At 36.5% G+C, this 22914-nt stretch overlaps 4 protein-coding genes across 5 annotated transcripts; 2 read left to right on the top strand and 2 right to left on the bottom strand.

Moving 5' to 3' along the window:
* Positions 1-51: 51 nt before the first annotated feature.
* On the bottom strand, positions 52-7142 carry tmc4 (transmembrane channel-like 4). Of its 2 annotated transcripts, none has more exons than XM_056762287.1 (17): positions 6830-7142; positions 6324-6611; positions 5645-5822; positions 5342-5490; positions 5006-5170; positions 3710-3795; positions 3311-3456; positions 3060-3207; positions 2773-2931; positions 2524-2678; positions 2082-2208; positions 1847-1944; positions 1546-1729; positions 1261-1391; positions 980-1135; positions 750-828; positions 52-661 (listed from the first exon to the last, which is right to left on the bottom strand). In XM_056762287.1, the coding sequence occupies exons 2-17, from the start codon at positions 6364-6366 to the stop codon at positions 485-487; spliced, it is 2181 nt and encodes a 726-aa protein (XP_056618265.1). In that variant the 5' UTR covers positions 6367-6611; positions 6830-7142; the 3' UTR covers positions 52-484. The 2 variants fall into 2 exon arrangements, with proteins under 2 accessions (XP_056618265.1, XP_056618264.1); XM_056762286.1 differs by having other exon boundaries at positions 6694-7142.
* A 134-nt stretch (positions 7143-7276) lies between these two features.
* mboat7 (membrane bound O-acyltransferase domain containing 7) lies at positions 7277-12737 on the bottom strand. The gene is made up of 9 exons (XM_056762288.1): positions 12623-12737; positions 12050-12129; positions 11840-11969; positions 11636-11762; positions 11396-11552; positions 10802-10997; positions 10546-10698; positions 8874-9050; positions 7277-8777 (listed from the first exon to the last, which is right to left on the bottom strand). The coding sequence occupies exons 2-9, from the start codon at positions 12123-12125 to the stop codon at positions 8402-8404; spliced, it is 1392 nt and encodes a 463-aa protein (XP_056618266.1). The 5' UTR covers positions 12126-12129; positions 12623-12737; the 3' UTR covers positions 7277-8401.
* A 1320-nt stretch (positions 12738-14057) lies between these two features.
* Positions 14058-17146, top strand: gstk1 (glutathione S-transferase kappa 1). Its single transcript, XM_056762070.1, has 8 exons — positions 14058-14296; positions 14387-14452; positions 14531-14612; positions 14773-14901; positions 16260-16405; positions 16513-16629; positions 16710-16803; positions 16897-17146. The coding sequence occupies exons 2-8, from the start codon at positions 14387-14389 to the stop codon at positions 16944-16946; spliced, it is 684 nt and encodes a 227-aa protein (XP_056618048.1). The 5' UTR covers positions 14058-14296; the 3' UTR covers positions 16947-17146.
* Positions 17147-17283: 137 nt separating this feature from the next.
* Positions 17284-22752, top strand: styk1b (serine/threonine/tyrosine kinase 1b). The gene is made up of 10 exons (XM_056762069.1): positions 17284-17764; positions 19333-19391; positions 19974-20147; positions 20444-20767; positions 20862-21043; positions 21286-21366; positions 21593-21801; positions 21876-21916; positions 22007-22103; positions 22180-22752. The coding sequence occupies exons 2-10, from the start codon at positions 19334-19336 to the stop codon at positions 22373-22375; spliced, it is 1362 nt and encodes a 453-aa protein (XP_056618047.1). The 5' UTR covers positions 17284-17764; position 19333; the 3' UTR covers positions 22376-22752.
* Positions 22753-22914: the final 162 nt, after the last annotated feature.

Below are 22914 nucleotides of genomic sequence, written 5' to 3' on the forward strand. Positions count from 1 at the left end.
CGTTTACACATTTGTAGGTCGACAAATATAGTTCCATGAAGACGAGACAAGTTCACTGCTCCGTAAGTATTTATTAGCATTCCTCAATACAAAAACGATTTCAATAATGTTAAAATGACCAACAGTGTTTTATTGACCAGCTTAAGCAGGTCTTATTATAGTTGTGGTTTTGATCTTACTATCTCGATGTGTGTGTTCACATTTTTAACTGTGAAAAATAAATGCAGAAATACATTATTATAAAGAAAATAAATAAATTTATGCTCAAAGAAAAAAATGTAAATGTAATGAAGTCATTCATTCATTTCTTACAATATTGTGCTTCACAGCTTTTTGACTGGCAAACAAGAAACTTAAACACTTGAAACTAATTGGCTCATAAAATCATCTGCTCATTAAAATGCAAATCGTGGAAACTGTAACTCATCATAGATTTGCCTAGTCCATAATAAATGTGTTTAGTGAACTTTTAATCTATCAAGCCTTAATATGCCCTTGGGTCTTCATCTTGAATAAATGCATTATTGTTATATCCATTCCACGTCTGTTCTGTCTGGTAGAACCGTTCTGTGTCTCTCTGTGGCAGCTGCGGTTCATCCTTCTGCATGGTGGCATTCAGCGCTTCGATTTGTCTCACTAAGAACAGCTTGTCACGCTGTTCCTATTACATCCAGATAAATAAAGGTGAGAGTGTGACCATTAAAAGAATACACTTTCTATTTTGTGAATCATTTATACATAGTACTCACCAGTTTACACTGAGATTTCAGCAGTGCTACACTTTTCCCATGGACAGATGTTAAAGCGCCCATATAGCACAGAAGCACGCTGTAAATGAATATAAAAATACATGTAAAATCAGGAAAAGGTATCACTTCATGCATTTACTTTATAAGCAGTGTTTTTTGTATTTAAATAATATATTTGTTAGACACATCACAGTAATAAGAAACCCATCAAAGCTGTTAGGTGCACTGACCATGAGAAGATGAAGAGTGGTATTGAGAATTTCTGGGATCCAATGTAGAATAAAAAGTCTTTACTGGTGCTGGTAAGCATGTCAACTGCTTCTGGTACAACGTTCCACATTGATGGGGAAAATCTAAAAGGCCCACAGCCGTAAGATGGATGAATCCTTTCAAAAAAGCAAAAATAGGAGACAGTGTTACATATGCATCATTTTTTATGAATATTATCTTTAAACAAAGTGTTAGCACAACAGTGTGAATCGGTTACTTAGACTTAACAAACAGATCTCACTTAGCTACACTGTAAATAAGAACCACGCTGGCCAACATCCATCCAAAGAGCAGAACCAAGAGGAAGAAGAAGTTGGAGCTGGTGGATCGAAACGTTCTCAGAGCGGGTTGACAGTTTTGAAACAAAGTTATCTAATTCAAGCAAACAGATACAATACAATAATGAGATTTTTGAGCTTTTCAGACCAGACTCAAGCATGACTGCAAGTTGAGCATGATGGTAGGAGAGCAATGATGACTGTAGAACAAGATACACATACAGTGCTAAGAAAAGAACAGTGTTGACCTTTTTGCAGTAAAAGAAGATGATGAATTTGACGGTGTTTATAAGAGGTAACAACGGAGAGAAAAGAGCTCCAGTCCAAACCACTGTTTGACTGTAAACTAGAGCAAGAACGTTCGGGGGAACCAGAAACTCTTGCCGTCCCACCCACTGAGCCAGTTTACACGAGCAATGATCTACTATGATCCTAAAGAGGGGAAGGGAAAAAAATCGTATTCAGACATCATAAACTTATGTAAAATAAATAATATATAAAATTCATAACAATACACAAAAAACATTAGGGCAAATTAAAAACACAGACCTGCGCGGGAATTCCACCAAGATCAATGTGGCGATTGTTATCAGAAAGTCAAAAAGAGTCAGTTTATACATTTCTTGTCCAACTCGCGTCTCCCAACACTGTGTGTTAAAGGCAAGAAATAGAAAACAACTTTAATTTTGAGTTTCTTATAAATTTACATCATCAAACCTCATTTGATCATGTCTTGGAGGCCTGTATATGTTCATTCCTTCCAATACATGTATATATATATTACCTTATATTGTTCATAATTATAACCGCAGGGGGTACAGGCTGCACTAGATGTCTCTCCATTACAGGTAATCTGCTCCCAAAGAGTGTACAGCAAAACACCCAAACTCACCAAACGCAAGAACACTGCCCTACAATGACAAAGAAACAGATAAAAATGGGAGAAACAACAAATACAAAACAATGACCAAAACTAAATCAAAGTGGAAGCTGATGATGACAAAGTGTGTTCAGTATACAGTTTTTAGACACACAATTGTGCTTTATTTGAAATGATTCATTTAGCAATTTAATGAGGGTCACAAAAGGAGTAAGAGCTCTTAACAACACTCCAACCAAGGCTAAACAATGATAAACAACAGCGGTATCAGCTCTTCATCTTCAGGCTCTTTGTTTCCTTTATATGTGATATCTTTATTTTGTGGGCATGCGAGTGTTGATCTAACCGCAGCAAGGCCAGAATAACGGTGGTACTGGGAGAATGCTTTTCCAGTAAAGCAATCTTGTCACACAGGAGCGGCACCACAAAATTGCTTGTTGTTATGACAATGGAGGGTAAGTACTGCAACAGCAACGCATTGAAGCCTGTTGTTTTCTCGGACTGAGAAAGAGAGTTTTCAAAAGCAAAAATGTTCAGTATTTGGTACTTACAGTCACTTACAGTATTTTATCCTTTTTTTTTCAGTATTTTGTACCTGGCTGAATTGGGTTACTTCAGCGATCCCATAGAAAGTTCCACCAATGAGTGCTAAAACCACAAGATTAAGGAAAATGCGTAATGCATAGAGAGCGAACGCTTGACCCAGAGTCAGAGAGGCAGCTTTTTGTTGCAGTCTTTCTTCTTCTAAGTCCACCTGAGACAGAGAGACAGATGAATAGAAAGATAAGGTTATATATTGAATTATGAATTTATGATTGGATTTCCACTTTAAAATTTTAATCCGTCTGTGATGGAAGGCTTTTAAAGTCAGTCATCTCATACCTGTAACTGATATCGAAGATTATTTTTTTTAAGTTTAGCGGCAAGGTCCCCCTGGAGACCATGATCCCATCCTGTAAACACCAGCATACTGTATCTCCCAACTACTCCTCCATCCGTCGCTACAATAGCACTGGCCACGTTGCCCATTCTATTGACCAATCAAAAGAGTCATCTTGTTGTCATATCCTTTCAATCAGTGTACACATAACAATAAGAAAGTCACAAACATTTGCAACAGTGGTGAAACTCACCTTATAATCATGCAAATGAGGCAGAAGATGAAGTAGAAGGCTGCCGTCAACAGATATGCCAGAGGGATGTTGTAAGAGAAGCCTTTACTCTCAACCATCGTATTATGGTAATACCCGTAAAACAGATAGGAATATTCCATAAAACCCTAAAAAAAAAGAATAGTAAAGTATCTACGATGAACATATTGTGTTCTTAAGGATATGAACCCAAGACCTGCTGTTGCTAGCTCCAGGTTTGACCTCAGATGTGATTAAATAAACTGATTATATTATATCTTTCATGATAAGTTTTCATATTGTTTAGGAATAGGAAACCACCATCCGGGAAGTACAAGTAGAAAAATGCCTGCTTGACTTCTTATTTATGCTACATCTTAATAAATAACTGTTTGTCAATACCGTTCCTGAGACCAGGTCCAGGAAGTATGTGTAGAACACAGCCAGGGGATTAGGTTTTGGATCATACTGTAAACATTCATTTACACCTGTGGATTAAGAAAATATATAATTGAATCTTAAGTTTAAGGGACAGGGAAAATTCTGTCATCGTAGACTCACCCTCGTGTTGTTCCAAATCTATATAAATGTCTTTGTTCTGATGAACACAGAGATTTGGAAGAATGCTTATAACTAAACAGTTCTTGGCCACCATTGACTACATTCACTGTTTGCTTTTCTACATTGTTCAAAATAACACAACAAAGACATTTATAAAGCATTCTTTCCTATGGTAGTCAATGGTGGCCAAGAACTGTTTAGTTACAAGCATTCTTCCAAAATGTATTCAGATTCGGAAAAATTAAGAAAAATGAATTCATTTTCACTGTTAATTGTTCATTCAAACTGGTTGAACTCGTTGTACCAGGAAGAACTTTTCTTTATTTAAATAGTTGTGTGTGCAACAGAAAGGAGATTTCAGGTAGTGTTGCTTCTGAATCCAAAAATAATATCAAGGACTCCAAATTGTACATTCAAGTGTACATTCCACACTGCCTGGAAACCGAGCATTTTTAGTTTGTAAGGCCTAAAGTAATACTAAATTTCATTAATTCCGCATTCACAGATGATCTCAGATCATTATGAAGGGATTATGTTTCCAGTAATTTATGCGTTTATCTGAGACACTGAATAACGAAATGGTGTTAAAGAGTACATAACATGAGATCATGAAAATGACATTTCATGCAGTGTGTAATGTTGCTGTGTTTGATAGTGAGCAGTCTGCCAAGTAGTTAATCCGAAGGTGAATGAAGAACAAACTTATTTGCTTGGAAAAGAGAGAGTCGACTCTGAATCAGGCAAACGAGACGTCCCTATTCTGATTCGCGAACCGCCGCGGATTTACTTCACTACATATAGTCCCCGCATACGTTTTGTTACGACTGCCTGGAAAAATTCACTCTTCTCCCCCAAATATTGTTGATCGGGAGCCTTGTGAGCGGTAGACCAATCACAGCAGACTAGGCTAGTGGAAAGGAGGGGATGAGACAAATGAATTGAGCAAAGAATCATTTGAAAGTCGTGCAAGAAATAAGGTAATAATAATAACCAATTATTATACGAAATAATTGTGTTTTGACAGCTTCTCTGTACATAAACTCATTGTTGGACACTCCATAAACCAAAATAGGACCTTAAAAATCCCTAGTTATGTACTCTTTAAAACTAAACAAACTGAATGTGTTCGTTGCTTACTAGTAAGATTGACTGACAAAGGGATGCTGGAATTGAAGCCAATGGAGCGAAACACAATGCTGGGAATGAGGACAAATGCTGCAATTAACAGAAACGACAGCAAGTTGAGAATCACAAGAAATCTCAGGAACAAGAAGTAGGACTGGACTCCTCCACCAAAGTGACCTACAAAAAATAACCAAGGAACTCTATTATAATCATGTACATTATTCAATAATCTAAATTTGGATGTCCTCACTAAATTCATGCTTTCATGTTCATCTTTTTTCAAATGACCAGGTCAGAACAAACGATGACATTTCTCATGGATGCTGACGCTGTTATATTTTTTGTTACCTCCTATTTTCTGGATTCCTTTCTTCCATGGAACCAAATAGCTGAGAACCTCTTTGGCAATCTCACAGAAATGGCGAAATGTCTTCAACTGCTTGATTCTCCAAGATCCCCATTTGGAAACCACTGGAACTCTCATCTTTTGCACCTGCCTGAGAAAGAGAGAGGTGGAAACATGCCATATTACCAATGAATGTTGTTTAGTTAAATACTTTTGATACTTTTTAAAATCAAAACAATGTAGTTTTGAGTCAGATACATGACGTTTAAACAAATTAACTCAAAAAAACTAAAACATCTGTATACCATACTGCTCTCTTCAGACCCATGTGCAGTGGCAGCTCACGAAGGTTTCGAGGTTCATCGGGTTCTTCTGCATTCTCAGGTGTGGAGCCCCAATCAAAATGAACCGCACTGGTATCCTCGGCTGGAACTGTCCGTAGCCGTAGTGACCGCTGAGAACCGTAAGGACTAATATCATAGTCTGTTGGTGTTAACACATAGAAACGTCAAGTCTTGCAAATCAAAAGCAAAAAAATCTATATTTTGATCAAATCTTATTGCTTAATAAACTTGAGTGTTTAAACTAAAAATGTATTATGAAACTATAGAAATAGTGTTTAAACAGGATTTAGAAATTAAAATTATTTAAAATAAAATGTTAAAAATAGAAGAACATTGGGCAACATTTTCACAGTATTGAACTCGTTTTTCAATATTTTCTATTCATGTCAGTTTTATAAAACACCTTTACACATAGGAGAAACTAAAAACAGGTATACAATCCCTATTAGATTGTGTAAACCTTACAACACAATATCTACAGACCTTACAGGATAACATGACTGGATTACATCTCCAGATCAAAGAAGTACACAAACATTGACTCTCCTATGAACTGACTGCCATCTAACTTCATCATGGATAAACATATTGTCCATTATCATAAACATACACATTATCTTACATACTCTTTTCCTCTTACCTGCTGGTGGATGGACTTGATTGTGGAATTCTCTCAGCTCCATCACAAATCCGGTACTATCAACATGGATTTCACTTTAAAGTAAGGCAAACCGCTTCGTAGAAACACAGACGTCAGTAGGACATGTAGAGCATAGCCGTAATTTGTCAAAATCCCATTCCCGTAGATAGAAGATCACAGGTGTGTCTGTGTTTCCATCTGTGACTTGGACTTTGAATCTCAGGGAAATATACTGTTTTTCAGAAATACTTCCTTGTACCTTTAAACAGCCACTGGGTAAATTTAATCCTAAAACACAAAGGCGACATTTTCACAGATCCCATTACCAGACAAGCAAATGTGCAAATTTATGAAGAACTGTTTTCCTCACCTTAATATATGAACTATCAAATATATTAACAACATTAACTATAAGAAACTGTTGTAGAGTCAAAAAAAATCTTTAGTGTTTTGCTTGTCACTGTATATATATTTCTATGTCACTATGTGTACATGTGGTTTGTTACCTTTTAAAGAATGCCGTCATGGAGACATGAGTGACAAACACAACCTGTTTCTGTTGCACGGGCCAAAGTCTTCAAAGTAATAGGCTGTGGACATGTTTATAGGCTCTAAAATCCTACTTTTAAACTCCCACAGATAGCAAATAATAAAATCTTTCCTCTCTAACACCTTCAAACCTGACATTGAGTATCACAAAAGACAGCAATGTCCATTCCACTGGACACAGGTTGAAAGGGTTAAAACCAGAGTTCAAAAGTTGTTTAGGAAGACATGTTTTACAAATAGTATAATTTCTTGGTTATACTGAAAAACCCTTTACAAAGCAGAGTGGCAAAAATATCTCAAAAATGTGTATGACACCATAAGGAAAACTGTAATTAATAATAAAATCATGTAATGTTTGTTTGGCTTAATACTGTTACAATACAAAATGAAAGATCTGCGTTAAATAAAGTTGCCTCATCTTATGTTTAATACTACAGAGGGTAAACAGATACATTGTAGCGTTAAGTCATTACAGTAACCAGGATACAATATGTACTGATTGATAACTTGTAAACACCAGCACCATCCAGTGTTCCAAAACCAAAATTGTTCAGGAATAGAAATTTAAGGAAATTATCATTTGATTAGCCAAGGCAGAATTTTACATCTTCTGAGACAGCTTTTTGTTTACAACAAAGTCTTTTTTATATCATGTGGTTTCCAACTAATGAATAAATGACGAGTAGCAAACAAAAGCAAAACATTCACCTCCTGCAATAAAAAAACATTAACCAAATTCACATTCTTTCGAAAAGGCTAACTACTACAACTCTCATATGAACAACCACTCATAAATACTCCATTCGCCCTTCAGATTGGACAAAAAGCAAAGCAACTTTACATACTAAAATGTATTTATGTCCTATACATTTTAGACTTAATGCTTTTGTGACAAAGGTTGCATTACTGCTATGACACCAATACAGAGAGAGCATGGCTCCGTTCATTTGTGGCAAAACACTCAATACAAGTTTAATATTCATCAGAAGGTATTTTTGTTAACAGATGTGAAATCTAGTCCCAAAGCCACTGTCCAACAAACATGGCATTGGTCAATAAGAATTTAGAATCTTGGTGTTTGATGGCATTTGTTGGACTAGTGTGAATTAGCCTAACAGTATACATATAAAACAGAACTGACTTAGTCAGGATGAATCTGTAGATTACAATACACTTTGTCATCAAAAAAGATCTATATCTAATATATGTATATATAAAAAGGAATGATAACTGTAAATTTATGGGACACAAGAACACCAGAGATAAAAACTTGCATGTGCAGCTGTTTTGACTTCGGTCAGTCATTCAAAGCATGGACCAGATTTCACTTAGTTTTCTAAAAGACAAATCTAAAGCTAAAATTACTGTTTATAATAGTACACTGGGTTCATGACACGTAGTTGTATTTGCAACAGAATACTCATCGTATTTTTAAAAAGCTCAACACTTAAAGGGCAGTTTGTGGCTATTACAGTGCGGTGCTTGTTTGTGAATATCCCTTCAATTCACACAATCAAAACACATTCATTTTACTCTGCTTTCTCTCTCGTCACATTCTCTTTCTCTCCCGCACTTCGATCTTTCCTCCCCCCTTTCATTATTTGTCCAACACCTATGCAAACAAGCGCGATGATTTGAATGATGAAGTAAATGGAACTCCAGTAGTTGATGGTGTCACTGGCCTTCAGGAGAACAAATCCCATGCACATGTAGTCGTAGGCCCTCATCTTGAGGAACCAGTGGACCCAGTCAAAGATATTCTGGCCTTTGGGTCCCAAACGGGCTCTGACGGAGGCCTCCATGGCCGTTTCTGCTGCGATACACAGTGGGATGGTAAGAAAAGAGAGGTAGTACCCAGCATGGAGGCCGTGCCAGTATGCGCTGATTAACATAGTCCATCCCGCCCTGGAATAGTTTGAGAAAGTTAGAAGTAAAAGGTTGAATACACCAGCACAGCACTTTTTTATTATAATGCAAATGAAGAAAACTGCATGTCTGTACCTGAGAGCGTACGTCCTGAAAGGGGCATTGGGGTAAATGTAATGGTGAAGCCACCACTGCACCGTCATGTTCCAGTAACGCATGCCGTGTCGCACTTTCGGACAGAAATCTGCGTTATAACAGTCGATGTTTTGGATTGTCTTAAAGTCATATTCCACTGCTGTGTCTGGATCAGGACTGCAACATAAACAAAATCATTATTCATTAACAAAGACAAAACATGATTATTAGCCATTTGGTAAAGTCATTTTATAATATAAATGGCAATAGCGTTTTAATATAAATTGTTCAGCTCATAGATGGTTTTATCGGACGCAAGTATCTGGCCTGAAGTTAACTTCAGGTCTGTGTTTTTAATAGAAGGGTATGCATTGATGCACTTTCCCATGTGAACATGCCAGGACACGCCACGGGACGCTTCCTTGAATGGTAAAACCCACAGCAAAATGGCTGCTTTCAGTAGGAGAAACAAAGAAACCGGGATTAAAACACACAATTATTTGCTTAAAGACGATGATCGTTACGACTAATTTACGACTTGAAAAGGAATCGTGTGTTTTTGGACACTCAAATGTTGCGCGGATATGCGTTTCCTGATATTGTAACCATCATTTAGCAATGTGTTTTACCACCCAAGCGGGCGTCTTCACATGGTGTTCACATGGGAAAGTGACCACACATAAACCCTCTATACAACAATATATTTTTTATTTGATTTATATGAATACAATTTTATATTAATATTCTATTGCATATTAGTATATGTGCATTTTTTGTTATAATTAAGTCAATATAGTTTTCATGTGGGAAAGTGACGACACATGCCTCCCCTCTACACAACAATATCTTTTCATTTTGATTTATATTAATTTTTTATTCATTTTAATATTTTATTGCATATTATTATTAGAACCTTTTTTAAAATAATTTAGTCAATATAGTGCTTACGTGGGAAAAAGACGACACGTGCATCCCCTATACACAAGAATATTTTTTCAATTTTATTTATTTTAATATTCATTCATATTAATATTTATTATATATTAGTATTAGTATATTTTTTGTAATAATTAAGTCAATATAGTGTTCTAGCTTAAAAAAACACAATATAGGTCAGACACACATTGTTATTCAATATTAAGTTCTGAAACACATAATAATTTCAATAACGGAGGTGCTAAAAGTGTTATTGTAAAAGTTTAAATGTAGCTAAATGTTTATTTCTCGTATTGATTATACTGGACATTCATTATCCTGCCTGTTTCTTGTGAATTTTACTTTGTTTTACTTGATTCCTTATACATTTATTTTTAATTGTATTATTATTATTATAGTTTTCATACCCATGTCTGTAACTCGAAATAGTTCTCCATGTAAGCACACTTCACAATTAAATGGATTCTTGTTATATTTGTCATGTAAATCTATAATGTAAATACAGCGCTCTGAATTTTATTGGACCCTGCTGTCTGTTGAAAGACTGCTACTGTAAAAAGGCTCATTTGCCCTCTGGGATCAATAAAGTTCTGGTCTATCAAGGTACATACATTGTTATTTGCTCATTTATGTTTGATTAGATATCTGGATGCCGACTTAAAACTCATAATAGTCACCATACTGTTACGGTTAAACTGTAAAAGCATTTAAAAAAGGTTTCAGGAAAACACATTACTTATATTTCACAGTTGGGCCTCCTCCAGCTTTGGACAGTGCCTCCTTGGGGTAACAGCCAAGACCTGCGCTGATACAACCTGCCTCTGCTGCACACCATGCCGCGTAGAATCGCATCCGGAATACGAAAAATATTGCTATCATGTAGAAAAATCTATAAAAAAAATGACCATGAGTTACAAAGGAATAAACCAGATTAATAAATACAAATGATCTCCTGTAGTCTTCAGATTAGAACAGAATTGAGCAAAGCAAACCTGTAAAAATAGTTTTCCTCCAGGAATTCCTCAGTACGAACATAGGACAAGGGGAAGACGTAGTTGACTGCCATAAAGAGTGCTCCATAAACAGGCACCATCTGCAGTCTCTGAATGCAGGGAGCCATACCCGGCAGAGAAAGCGGACTAGATTGCTGCAACCAGTCCATATACGTCTGATAACGAAAGAAGGGTCCTGCAAAAATGGGTGGAGAATGGAAAATGAAGGAACATGACGAGAGCGGTCAATGAAACAAATGGCATTTGATGTAATAAATGACATTGGAATAGATCGTAGAATAAGCATGGAATTAAATGGTATGAAATGAAATGGAGTAGAACGGGTTGTTGAAAGAGAGAACAGACCACAAGTGTCACAGGGATGATGTTGAAACATGGACGGTTGGTTTGTGATAACAAGAAGGGAAAAAATCATAAGCACACACTCAGTTATAAAAAGAAAACGGACTCACACATTACTGAATTAGTAGCAGAGAGGAACAAAGAGAGACATGTTAGCAAACATGCAAAACAAACAGCATATATGTAAATGGACATTTTCACACAGAACCACACAAGACTCATTCAAAATACCTGTCATTATCCCCACATAGCAGTAGCTATAAGCTATAATGTCATAGAGTGATGGCTCATGGGAAAGACCTCTGACCACTGCTGACTTTGTGAAGGAGCTCACTTCCTTTTTCTTCTCCGAGTGATAACTATGAATCTCATTGGCTAAACTGACCATCTGTGTATTACAAAAACAGCAAGACACTTATTATTACATTCAACTATCAAACCATAAAATACAGCATGTCAGTAATGTGGTACCTTTAAGGTTAAGAGAAGCTGAATGGCGTTGGCAAAAGGTGTGGGTTGAGGAAGCCCAAACCAGGTAACCAGACGGAAAAACAGGAGGTAAAGAAATGTCCAGGCCAAAGACAGGGAAGGTGCACTTCTAGATACAGATAAATACAAACCAAAGGATATATATTCGCAGAAATCCCTTACATTTATGTTAGGCATCATACTTACCTCCAGTTGATTTTTATAAGCAGCCATGTTCCTAACACTGTAATAAGAGAGTGTAAAGAGTGGATCCCACATGTTGCTATGGTGATGGTCAAACCCAACAGCAATGCTGCCACCCGCTTCACTGACGGGCCTGGTGAGATATAAACAAAACTGTACTTAGTTATGTCATACAAAGACTCAACTAATTTAAAGCTAAAAGGTCATACTCACTCAGGTAGCGGAAAAGAAATCCCACAAGTATGGAGGCAGCAAGAATTTCTAAATAAACGATTTCCTCTGGTGACATCGTTCTGTATACATAAAATAAGAAGACATAAGTTAACAGTTCTCTTATTATTTACATGTGATATGCAAAGGTGTCCATCTGAAATTCAAATCAATGGAAAACACAACTGCAAACAACCAGATATCTTATACTGCCATAAATAAGACAACAAGGTCCTATTGTTATTTTATAGTGTATTTCACGTTTGCTTAGAGTTAGACTTAATATATGTTTTAACAGAGGTTGATCACTTCCGGTATTGAAATGACGTCAGCAGTGGGCAGATATGTTACTGTACTCGTGCGATCCCTTTAGGCTCTCTATTGAAACGATAGACATAATAAATTAAGTGTTTTTAATATAACGTTAACTAGGGAATCACATGAAGACCAAGCCTTGTAAAACATGTGGAGAATCTAAACACTGGCCTTGCAAACTGACACTAGCGCGTGCGACTTTATGTGTGTAAAGGGCACAATATTGTCACTAAACTATTATATTTCTGAAACAATACTTACAATGCGTTGAAAGATATGATGGTGTGTAATCAACTATACTCTATTCCGACCAGACTCGCATTGATACTAATGTATTCTCTCTCCAATAACCACTTCCTACTACCGCATCATGTTTGTGGTACGGTCCACGTGTTGCCATATATTCATCCCAACTGTTAACTATGATTTATGATTATAATGACAGGTGTTTACGATACGATGTTTTATTATTTAAAGTGTAAGTCTTATTATGATTGACGAAATAAATGTATTATTTTTTTTACATCTGCAGCAAATAGTTACACAAGACAAAGCTTAGCGAAATATAGGTTTCAAGTAATATCTGGCAACCTTCTGAACTATCATGGTGAAGCACACGAACTGGCCGCTAGGGGGCAGGCAGGACACACCAGTCGCAAATTCATGAGATCCAAAATCATTGATGAGTCCCTTTGTTCAGAAACTCAGAACTGATTGATCGTTTTTATCACATATAAGTGTGTGCACACCCACTTCTAAAACATTTCATTGAATGAAATTAAATGAAGTCTTATATCACTTTAAAATCTACATGATGCTCACGCCGCATCGATAGATTCTGGTATGTATGTATCAGACCGAACTTGACATCGGAGTCGAATATTTTTTAGTGAGGCTTTTTCATCATTAACAAACGTTTTTAATGTTATATTTGAAGCTCACAACAATATTATAATCAATTAAAACAATAAAAAAGAGAGAAAATAAAAAAAGAAAAACATTCCTTATTCTTCCTATGGACAAAATAAAAAATACACACACAATAAAAAAATAAAACAACCAATAAAAACATTATGTATTATAAAACATTATATGGTAAGAGGCGGGATATTAATATGAAAAAAATATCTTATCATAAACCATAATAAACCATAAAACACTGCTCTACTTCGCCATCTCGTGGTCAATAAAATTCCTACAACAACTGTTTAACTGATGTTTTGGTCATTGGGATGTTTTTATAAGATGTGTTTGTATATTTAATAAGCATATACACTGTTGCATTAGAAATATGGCAGCTCGTGTGTGTGCACCGATAGACTTTCAAGTCTCATTCGTATTTTGCACAATAGAATTAAAATGGATTCCTGTTTTTCGTTTTTACTTGCAGTAAACTTTTGTCGTTTCCCCTTTTTAAATATTATGTTGAATTATCCAATAATTTTTGTCTGTGTTATTTTTCATTGCACTCTTTTTCGACTGTTCCTAACAAACCAACGCAAACATGCATGACATAGTCAGAAAAAAATTATAGTAAAAAGTTAAATGTAATTTAATTAGCAATACACATATAGATAAAACATACATACATATAGGCATGACCGAAATAAATAATAATAAATTCCTATAGGACAGGCGCGTTGAGTTGATCCCTGCGTGACGTGTCAGTGAGGTAACGACGCCTCGTTCCCACACGTCACGTGACAGACTCATTTCAAGCGTACTGCAGTGCTCCGGAACACTGTCTGTTTTAAAGCACTAGCACTAGTTTTTGGAAAACTCGAAATGCTTTTGTTGTAGTTTTAAGTTAGTTGTGATTTTAGCAATAATAATAAAAACTGCCGTGCCCAGGAAGGGGTTCAGCCACAGGACGGTAGATCTGTCGCAAAGTCCAGACAGTTGTGACCTTTGACCTTCTCCACAATCTACTGAAGGGTAAAGTGCGCAAATGCATATAAATAATATCTCTCTTGCATCTGTTTGAAAGGTTTTGTGAATGCTTTAGCGTGCTAATGATCATTACAGATGTCCAGAAAAGTTGTGGAATTGTTTTATGATGTTGTCTCCCCCTATTCCTGGTTGGGATTTGAGGTGTGTAATGTTTCGTTCATCATCGCAGTCAGTTCTTAACGACAAACTCAACCTTGGTAAAGATGCAGTTGATTTCAGGTGCTGTGTCGCTACAGAAATGTGTGGAACATCGACCTCAAATTGAAACCTGCTTTTTTAGGGGGAGTCATGCATTCATCAGGTAATGAAACACTTCTGCACACTCGCATTACTATAAAGGTTTTGTTACAATAATCAGAGCTTTTGAGGCAGGTGTTAAGTTTATTTATACTGAAGTGCATTTACACGTATAGGTTTTGCTGTGATTTTAATGCCTTCCATTGTATTTTTTTATTGTATAGGTAACCGCCCCCCTGGAATGGTCCCCAATAAGTTTCTGTACATGGTGACTGATCTACATCGACTGGCTGAGTATTTTGGAGTGCCTTTGTCTCAACCATCTAACCCTGCTGAGGCCATGTTTGAGAAAGGTGTTGAAGCCGATTGCTCTTCTACTATCTTGATGATAGATAAAAGTCCTGTTCTGTTTTAACTGTCATATTATTGTTTCACAGAAAAGACAGTGGAGGCCCATTTAGGGGAATCTAGGTTTAGAGCTTTGAAAAGTTAACAAACTCTCATGTGAAGCATAACACTTCTGTCATCATTTTTCATCCTCAAATTGTTTCAAATCTGTATAAGATTCTTTGTTCCGTTGAACACAAAAGAAGATATTTTAAAGCATGTGGGAAATCAAGCAGTTCTGTCATCATTTCCTGGCTTCAAACCTGTCTAGTTATTTTTTATATAATAATATATAATAAACAGTTTTGGGGCACCACTGACTACCATAGTAGGAAACAAAATAATATGGTAGTCAGTGGTGCCCCAGAACTGTACATTTACAAACATTATAAAAACAAAAAATAACTAGACAGGTTTGAAGCAACTTTTATGATGAGGAAATGATAACAGAAATCTCTTTAAGAGTGTCTCTTATCACATACGGTTTTATAGACATGAATGTTAACAATTTCCACTTGATGAATCATAAAATGAGCCAAAACAATTCTCACTAACTTAAGGAAATGGATTCATATCTTGGGGCGTATCGTAAAGAATTGAGGGTGGGCTGTTATGGGTGAATGCCCCAACCATAGAGCAAATGTGCTTGTAGCCCCGGCAAACGTCTATTATTGTGTTGACATGTTTACATGGGAAAGCACTGCTAACAATTTCCCTTTTTTTTTCCACAAAAGGTAAAAAACTTTTTTCTTAGTTGTTGTGCTACAATAGGCCCTTTTCACATGACGTCATGCATCTTCCGTTCTGCCGCGAAGCAGTGTATCGTAACTTCCATTAGCGCAGCAGAATGGACTTTACCAAGTCCCTTGCGCATCTGCCACAAATACAGCTAGATGATGTACAACATGTTGCAGACAAATTTTCGCTTACGACAAGATCAAAGCTAGATAAAGGATACAGATTCTTCGTTGAACAGTACCATTTTGATTATGAAGGCAAGTGTTTTGTTTTCTTTTTGTGTTAGGATAGGCACTTGAATACGTGTTCTGTCAGATATTTTTTTCACTGTTGTTAAATTCCCTTGCCAAGGCAAAATGGAAGTTCTTCTTCTCCTTGTTTGTTGCAAGATGGATGTTATGATACACTGCGTTGGGAAAAGGCGAAAGTTAAGTTACGTCATTGTGAAAAGGGCGTATTCTACTGCTTGCTCGGGAAACCAGTTTGTCAACAAACAGCTAAGATTAGATTGTCAGCAAAATTTGCATGTTTCTAGGTAGATACCATCCCTTATTTTCGCTTTTCTCCATTGCTTTCTTCATCTCAGGGTCTCTCCCTGCAATGCGTTTTGTGACAGCTGTGGCAGAGAAACATAAAGACGACGATGTACTGGTGGAGAAAGTGTCTAGAGAACTGTGGAAAAGGATCTGGAGCACTGATCAAGACATTACCCAGCCTGCCTCACTCACGGAGGTATCCTGAATTTAAAGTGATAGTCCACCCAAAAATGAAAACTCTGTCATCATTTATTGTATGTAGTCTCACAACACAGAATAGTCTTCTCTTTCTATTCTACACAGGCAGGATTAAAGGCAGGCCTCTCAGCCAGTGAAGTGGAGGAATTACTCCTCCTTGCCACATCTCAGACGGTCAAAGACAAGCTGAAGAATGTCACAAAGCAAGCACTGGATCACAAAGTCAGTGTGTTTTACTTTGCATGCTTTATCTTTTTAAAAGAAGATTTTAGTGAATCAAATAAAATAAACTTTTTTTGCAGGGTTTTGGTTTCCCACTGACAGTGTGTCATGTGAACGGAAAGCCGGAAGTCTTCTTTGGGTCTGACAGATTTGAGCTTATGGCACATTGCATTGGTAACAATCCTTTTTTTTACTATAATTTTTTATATGTTATATATAAACACAGTTTACTAAGTAAAATAATTTGTGGGTGTACTCATGTTGCAGGTGAGAAGTGGGTGGGGCCTCAGCCTACCAAGCTCACAGCCAAAATGTGATATGTGAACACGACTCACCTACATTTTGTGTATATCAAAATTTCTGTATAGAATTTTAAAACTAATTCAAATATGCGTGTAATGTATTTTTTTAGTTAAGGGCTAATTCAAGGCATCATCTATCAAAGACTAGTAAAGTTTAGCTGTCTTTTTCATTCCAAATAATAAAAGCTGAATAAAGGTGAAAATTCTGCCTGAAACTGTACGTGTTTAGAGGTCAACAGTTGAGTCCTGGAGTTGTCAAGTCTCAGAACATCCTAGAGAGACTTGAGGAGCTAGATAATCAGGTTTTGGTTTGGTTAGATGATGGAGGGAGAAAATGTGACAACAAAGAAAAGAGATTAAGGCATGATCTAAGCATTTAGAAATTTAATTTCCGGAGGTTTGACAGGACAATAATTAAAGGCGGGCAGAGATTAATTAAAGTTATTAACAGAAATAATGCAATGTAGTACTTGACTGCTGTCAAAACCTGGGTAAGAAAATGATTTTTATCAAGGCTAGTTGAAAGGAGGGTGTGGACAACAGAAAGTTTAGAGACGGAGCTCAGATAAAGAGGGTGGAACTAAGTAACCAACAAAGGTGTGACCTAGACTAACAACAGAGTTAGTGTACAGTAAACCATAAAGAAATTCTGAGCACAGGAAGAAGGGCTGAAAAGCACATTAATTGAGAAACCAATTGAAGACATGATGCTGGACCGTACTTCTTGGGAATGAGTGATGTTGTTCACAATGGGACATTATTTCCATCATGGAAGAAAATCTGAAACAAGATTGATCGAGGACTAAGGCTTCAACTTTCGCAGAGTTCAGCAGGTAGGCCAAAAGTGCTGATAAATTAGGGAGACATAACCTGTGATGGTGTTTAAGAGCTAGAATGCATAGAATGAGTTAAAATGCTATTTTTCTTGATGGTGAAAACAAAACAAAGAATGCTAATAGTAAGATTGTTTGCAAAGGGTAATTAAATAGGAAAAAATAATAATGTAAAGGTCATTTCAAATCCGTCCTCTTTGCTTATGCGGATTTCCGTGTCTGTTAGGGATGTGTCGATGTAGCCTGCATGTTTGTGATGCTAAAAATGTGGACAGACAGGTTGAGCATCATAATCCAAACAAAGGAGGTATCAGATATGCTTCAAAGATGAAGCTTAATTTTACAACTGTGGCCTTATTGTTAAATCCAAAACACAAGGTACATAACACATTTATAGTAACACCGATTACAACTGCACCTATGAACATGCACAACCCATGGTAAACTGACTGTTGACCTGACATTTAGAACCCATTCTGTAAGAGTAGGTGTGTTCACTGTTGTGACACAAATAAGGTCTCATATTGCACTAAAAACGCACGGTTGTATGTTTAGTCATTTTGATTCTCTAGAATAAACACCATCATTAGTTACACACACAGTTTACTTTTGTACTTCGACATTTACATTTGCAGTTTATTTCCTTGTACTTCTCCCTGTCTCTCATAATTTTATTGACATCCATTTTTTGAAAAGGACACTGCATGTTGAGCAAAATGTTTCGGCTCGAGTCTCAGTTGCTCAAAGCATTTTATAGGAATTTGAACCGATTGTGTAACACTGACCCAGAAATCTTCTGTCTTCTATTACCATTACATGAGATCCTCAAAAGGGTCATTTTATTGTGTGGGGCTTCTGAACATGTCACTCTATTGGTATTTTGTTGCTTGTGCCGGAATTAAACTTGTATAGAAAGTTTACTACATTTCTTCATGAGGAATAATAACTTTATATAAGATAGTGTCAAATAGTGGAGACTTTGCCATGTAAGGCAGATGCCAGGAGATTTATTCATGATCATTTGTATTGTCCCCATTCCCATATGAAATGATTAAAAGGATGGTTCGCCCAAAAAGAAAAATTTGGTTATCATTTAATCAATGTCGGGGTTGTTTAAAATCTATTAAAATTCTGTTGTTTTGCTGAACACAAAAAAGATATTTGGAAGAATGTTTGTAATAGTTCTGGGGCACTATTGACAATCATAGTAGGAAAAAATCGACTATGGTAGTAATCAATGGTGCCCATAACTGTGTAGTTTGCCACATTCTTTAAAATATCTTCTTTTGTGTTCCACATATTAAAGAAATGTATACAGGCTTGAGGGTGAGTAAATGTTGACAGAATTTTCATTTTTGGGTGAACTATTCCTTTAAGTGTGGTCCCGTCTAATATCTCAATGAAGAAACTCAAATTTTCAACATTTTCAAAAATAATTAATTCTTTACACTGCCGAGATATAAACAAAGCATGCAGAAGCATAACATAGTTCATGCAGTGGGTTAGACATTTCTTAAAGTAACTTAATAAGAATTTTATAGTGTTTTAAAACTCTTTCCTTTTTGCAGCATGGCGTCTACTACCAGCTCTGCAAATTCAGAATGTGGAAATGGAGACACATTGTGTAGTAAGTAAATGTCATACCAACATAATATCATTCAAACAAAAAATGGCCTGGTCCTTCATCAGCATATATTTATAGACCACTTTGGAAATTTAAGCGCTGGTCCAGAAAAACTTCTAAGTTTTTTTTAACTCTACACAGACGTTGGAACAAAACACAACCAACCAGACATAAACAACACAATCAAAATGTTAAATTGCTATTTTTAAGATTTAATTATATATGTAAGATTTGAAAAATATATAAATTAAAATTCAACCGGAAGTGCTTCTGGACCTGTGCACTCTTATAAATAAAGGTGCTTAAAAGATTCTATACATTTATTCATTTGACAGATGCTTTTATCCAAAAGGACTTACAAGAAGAAAAGCATATAACCATTTTGTCAACATGCTAAACAGTACCGTTAGTTTATAAGGTTACTAGGAGGATTAAAGCTGGAGTTAAAAAGAGAGAAAATGAACAACTATGTGGTCTATACGTACAATACACACTTGAAAGGATGGATTGCATCATAACATTTGTGACAAGCTATGTAGATTTAATGTATAACTTAATATTCTTTGTGATCATTTGTTCCTGCAGTCATCCGTGTGTACGAACAGGAAGTTATTATCGTACCTGTGCTGTTTTTTATGACTTTCCTCGTTGTACTGGTGTTGCTGCTGCTGTTGAGGTACTGTCCTGAGAAAGTCGACCGTCTGCAACCAAATTCCGAACGATCGACTAAGAACAGGAGAAACTTGCAAGGCATTGATGGTGAGATGAAAAACACGTACAGGCTGTCATACACAACAAAAGTTGCATGTATTAATACTTCATTTATACTTAAAATAATACATTTTGAAACACGGTTTCAGTTAAATGCTATTTATTGTTTCTCACATTTTCCAGTCCAGAATGTATTTTATGATTATTTTAACATCTGAAATATACAAAAATATAGTACATCAAAGTCTGAATTTAATGCTTAGACACTCACTTACCGTATTGTTTTTCTATTTTATCCATGACTGCCTCTTTCCATCATATCCCACCTGTCTTGCTCTGCATAGCTCCTCGGGGTCTAAATGCTCTGGAGGGTGAGCGCATAGCATTGGACAGCACCTCGTACATGACTTTCAGCACCTTACCACAAATTAAAGAAAATCCGTCTGACCATGACTCCACCAATGTGGCCTTCACTGATGGAAGAGGCTCTTTCGGCGCCACAGCTTCACCCTTCACAAAGCCCAAGGAACTCCCACGTCAACGGCTGCCGGAGAACTTTAACGGGGTGTCTTCTCTTCCAGCATCATACTCTTTAAAGACAGACAACTCTGTCTCACTCTACAGAGCTCGGATGGATAACAGAAATGTGGTGCTGCGTGTACTTAAAGGTGCCAGAGTGGTTTATGATGTGTTCATTATAATAATGTACTCTCACAATCTCTGACTAGGATCTTTGATTTAATTGTAAGGTTTTTTTTTCAGATTCAGCCAGTAAACAGGAAAGTCAGTCGTTCCTGGGATTCGCATCCTTCCTTTCTCAACTGGGTCCCAACCCATTTATACCGGAGCTACTGGGAGTCGTGTCTCTGCGTGCTCCTCTCATTACTGTTATGGAAGAGATGGAGAACCGAGATCTGCTTGGGTTCCTGTGGAGGAGTAGAGAGGTGAGACGTTTCACCTTGATCTTTTATTGCAGTTTGGGAATAAATGTGTCATGAATCAAAAGATCCATCACAGTTCTGCTGCATTGAAAACCAGTGACTCGTTGCAAATGAATAGATGTGTTTGTAAAAATATCTAAAGAGAATCCAGTGATGGTGAAGGCTGAAGGTTTTTAATGTTGTTGTATTAACGGCACTGGAAAAGACAAATAAATGTCAAAGACTCCTCCCATTTGTGAATACAGGATAAAGTTGGACCAGAAGGCATTTGCGAGATGACTGAGAGAACGATCTTCACTATGGCCTTACATGTGTCCACTGCACTGGTGAGCACTGTTTTATCATCACTTCTCTCAGGGACAAGTTTACCAAAGCATTTTATCACGACCGCATATATGATCACTGATTTGAAGCATATTAAAATGTTGGCCACTCATGGTGTGATGTAATATTTTTATATACATAGTTACAAAAACTTGACAAGAATCATTTGAATCTATATATTTTTTTATTGCATACATGACATCTGGATTTTTGCTTTTCTTGCATTAGGATTATCTCCATAGCAAAGATCTTCTCCACTGTAACGTCAAGGCTCGCAGTGTATTGGTCAGCCGTATTTTTACAGCAAAGCTCTGGGGTTTGGGTGATTTATATGCAAGAACTTCAGAAAATGCTAAGCGCATGGAAGATCCAGGAAGAAAAAAGTGGCAAGCTCCTGAATTATTGGCCAAGAGACCTGCCACTCCAAAGAGTGATGTGTAAGTACCAAGGTTACAGACATTTTACATTAAATAGTTCTTTAAATTTAAATGTCTTTCTTGTATTTTTGCAGTTGGTCATTTGGACTTCTGCTGTTTGAAATGGTGACACTTGGTGAGTCCTTTTCTGAGAGCTGAGATTCAAGTTGATGGAATTCTGAATAAACTCTCTTTAACTTCTTCGTGACACGTTTGTCTTTGTCAGGTGAGGTCCCTTTTGCTGAAATCCCTGTGACTGAACTTCTACAGTATCACCAAAGAGGCAAAACCCTGAAGAAACCACACAACTGCTCCAACTCACTGTAAAAGCATCTACTGACTATCTTAGTTTAAAATCTTGGTTCCATTTGTCTATAAAATACTTATGTTTTCTTCCAGTTATTCAATTATCAAATCTTGCTGTCAGTGGAAGGAGCACGACCGCCCCACATTGGCTGAGGTCAGGCGTAAACTCCAATCAGGAGAGAAGAGTGCCAATGACAGCGTTGTTCTCCGTGTGCCTGAGCCAATCAATATTGAGCAATATCTGAGGGAGGCGGGATATGGAGAATCCAACGACTACACAATTTTCTGAAACACTACAAGAAAAAGGCTTAACAAAAGGGATCTGATGCTCACAAAATCCGATTTCTTCCCTGAGTAAATTGACAGAAGATCAGCCAGAAATCATCTGAGCAAAATCTTCAAGACATTGATAAACAGACAAAAAAGAAAAATCATTTTTTATGTGATATAATATAACCACAGTTTATTAATAATAATATTAGATGCAAGAGACTAGAAAATGTGGTGACTTGACATGAATGTTACATTTTAGCTTTGATCAGAAAACAACTATCTTTTTAGACATTTTAAAAAGGTCTATAGTTTTCAAAACAAACTGGTAACTAAATGCTCATTTTGTTGTAGGAATAACTTAAATATAATAAAACTATTGTGGTTTACAGAGCATTCAAAGAAGCATGACCTGAATTGAATCTTGGTTTTATTTTACGGTTTTATTCAGGGAAAACTGAGTTTTTTGAAGACAAGATGTTTCTAAGATCCAAAACTCTTTTTTTGAGAATGTAACTCATTTGCATAGCTATAACTAATTGTATACAATAACTAAAT

The sequence above is a fragment of the Triplophysa dalaica genome, chromosome 12 (assembly GCF_015846415.1).
Source record: "Triplophysa dalaica isolate WHDGS20190420 chromosome 12, ASM1584641v1, whole genome shotgun sequence".
In the NCBI taxonomy this organism is placed as follows: Eukaryota; Metazoa; Chordata; class Actinopteri; order Cypriniformes; family Nemacheilidae; genus Triplophysa; species Triplophysa dalaica.

Bases quoted from the DNA above. Each gene is read 5' to 3' on its own strand.
- styk1b (XM_056762069.1), top strand. From the start codon at position 19,334: ATGGCGTCTACTACCAGCTCTGCAAATTCAGAATGTGGAAATGGAGAC. The intron at 20,148-20,443 runs GTGAGATGAAAA...TGCTCTGCATAG, and splicing joins AAACTTGCAAGGCATTGATG to CTCCTCGGGGTCTAAATGCT. The intron at 21,802-21,875 runs GTAAGTACCAAG...GTATTTTTGCAG, and splicing joins GCCACTCCAAAGAGTGATGT to TTGGTCATTTGGACTTCTGC.
- tmc4 (XM_056762287.1), bottom strand. From the start codon at position 6,366: ATGGAGCTGAGAGAATTCCACAATCAAGTCCATCCACCAGCAG. The intron at 3,796-5,005 runs GTAAGCAACGAA...CTTAATCCACAG, and splicing joins TTTGTCAGTCAATCTTACTA to GTGTAAATGAATGTTTACAG. The intron at 1,945-2,081 runs GTAATATATATA...TTTAACACACAG, and splicing joins ATAATTATGAACAATATAAG to TGTTGGGAGACGCGAGTTGG.
- gstk1 (XM_056762070.1), top strand. From the start codon at position 14,387: ATGTCCAGAAAAGTTGTGGAATTGTTTTATGATGTTGTCTCCCCCTAT. The intron at 14,902-16,259 runs GTGTTGAAGCCG...TCTTCATCTCAG, and splicing joins TGAGGCCATGTTTGAGAAAG to GGTCTCTCCCTGCAATGCGT. The intron at 16,804-16,896 runs GTAACAATCCTT...CTCATGTTGCAG, and splicing joins GCTTATGGCACATTGCATTG to GTGAGAAGTGGGTGGGGCCT.
- mboat7 (XM_056762288.1), bottom strand. From the start codon at position 12,125: ATGTCACCAGAGGAAATCGTTTATTTAGAAATTCTTGCTGCCTCCATA. The intron at 10,998-11,395 runs GTATTTTGAATG...CCATTTTTGCAG, and splicing joins CTATGTGGGGATAATGACAG to GACCCTTCTTTCGTTATCAG. The intron at 9,051-10,545 runs GTAATGTGTTTT...TTTATGTTGCAG, and splicing joins GGCCCAACTGTGAAATATAA to TCCTGATCCAGACACAGCAG.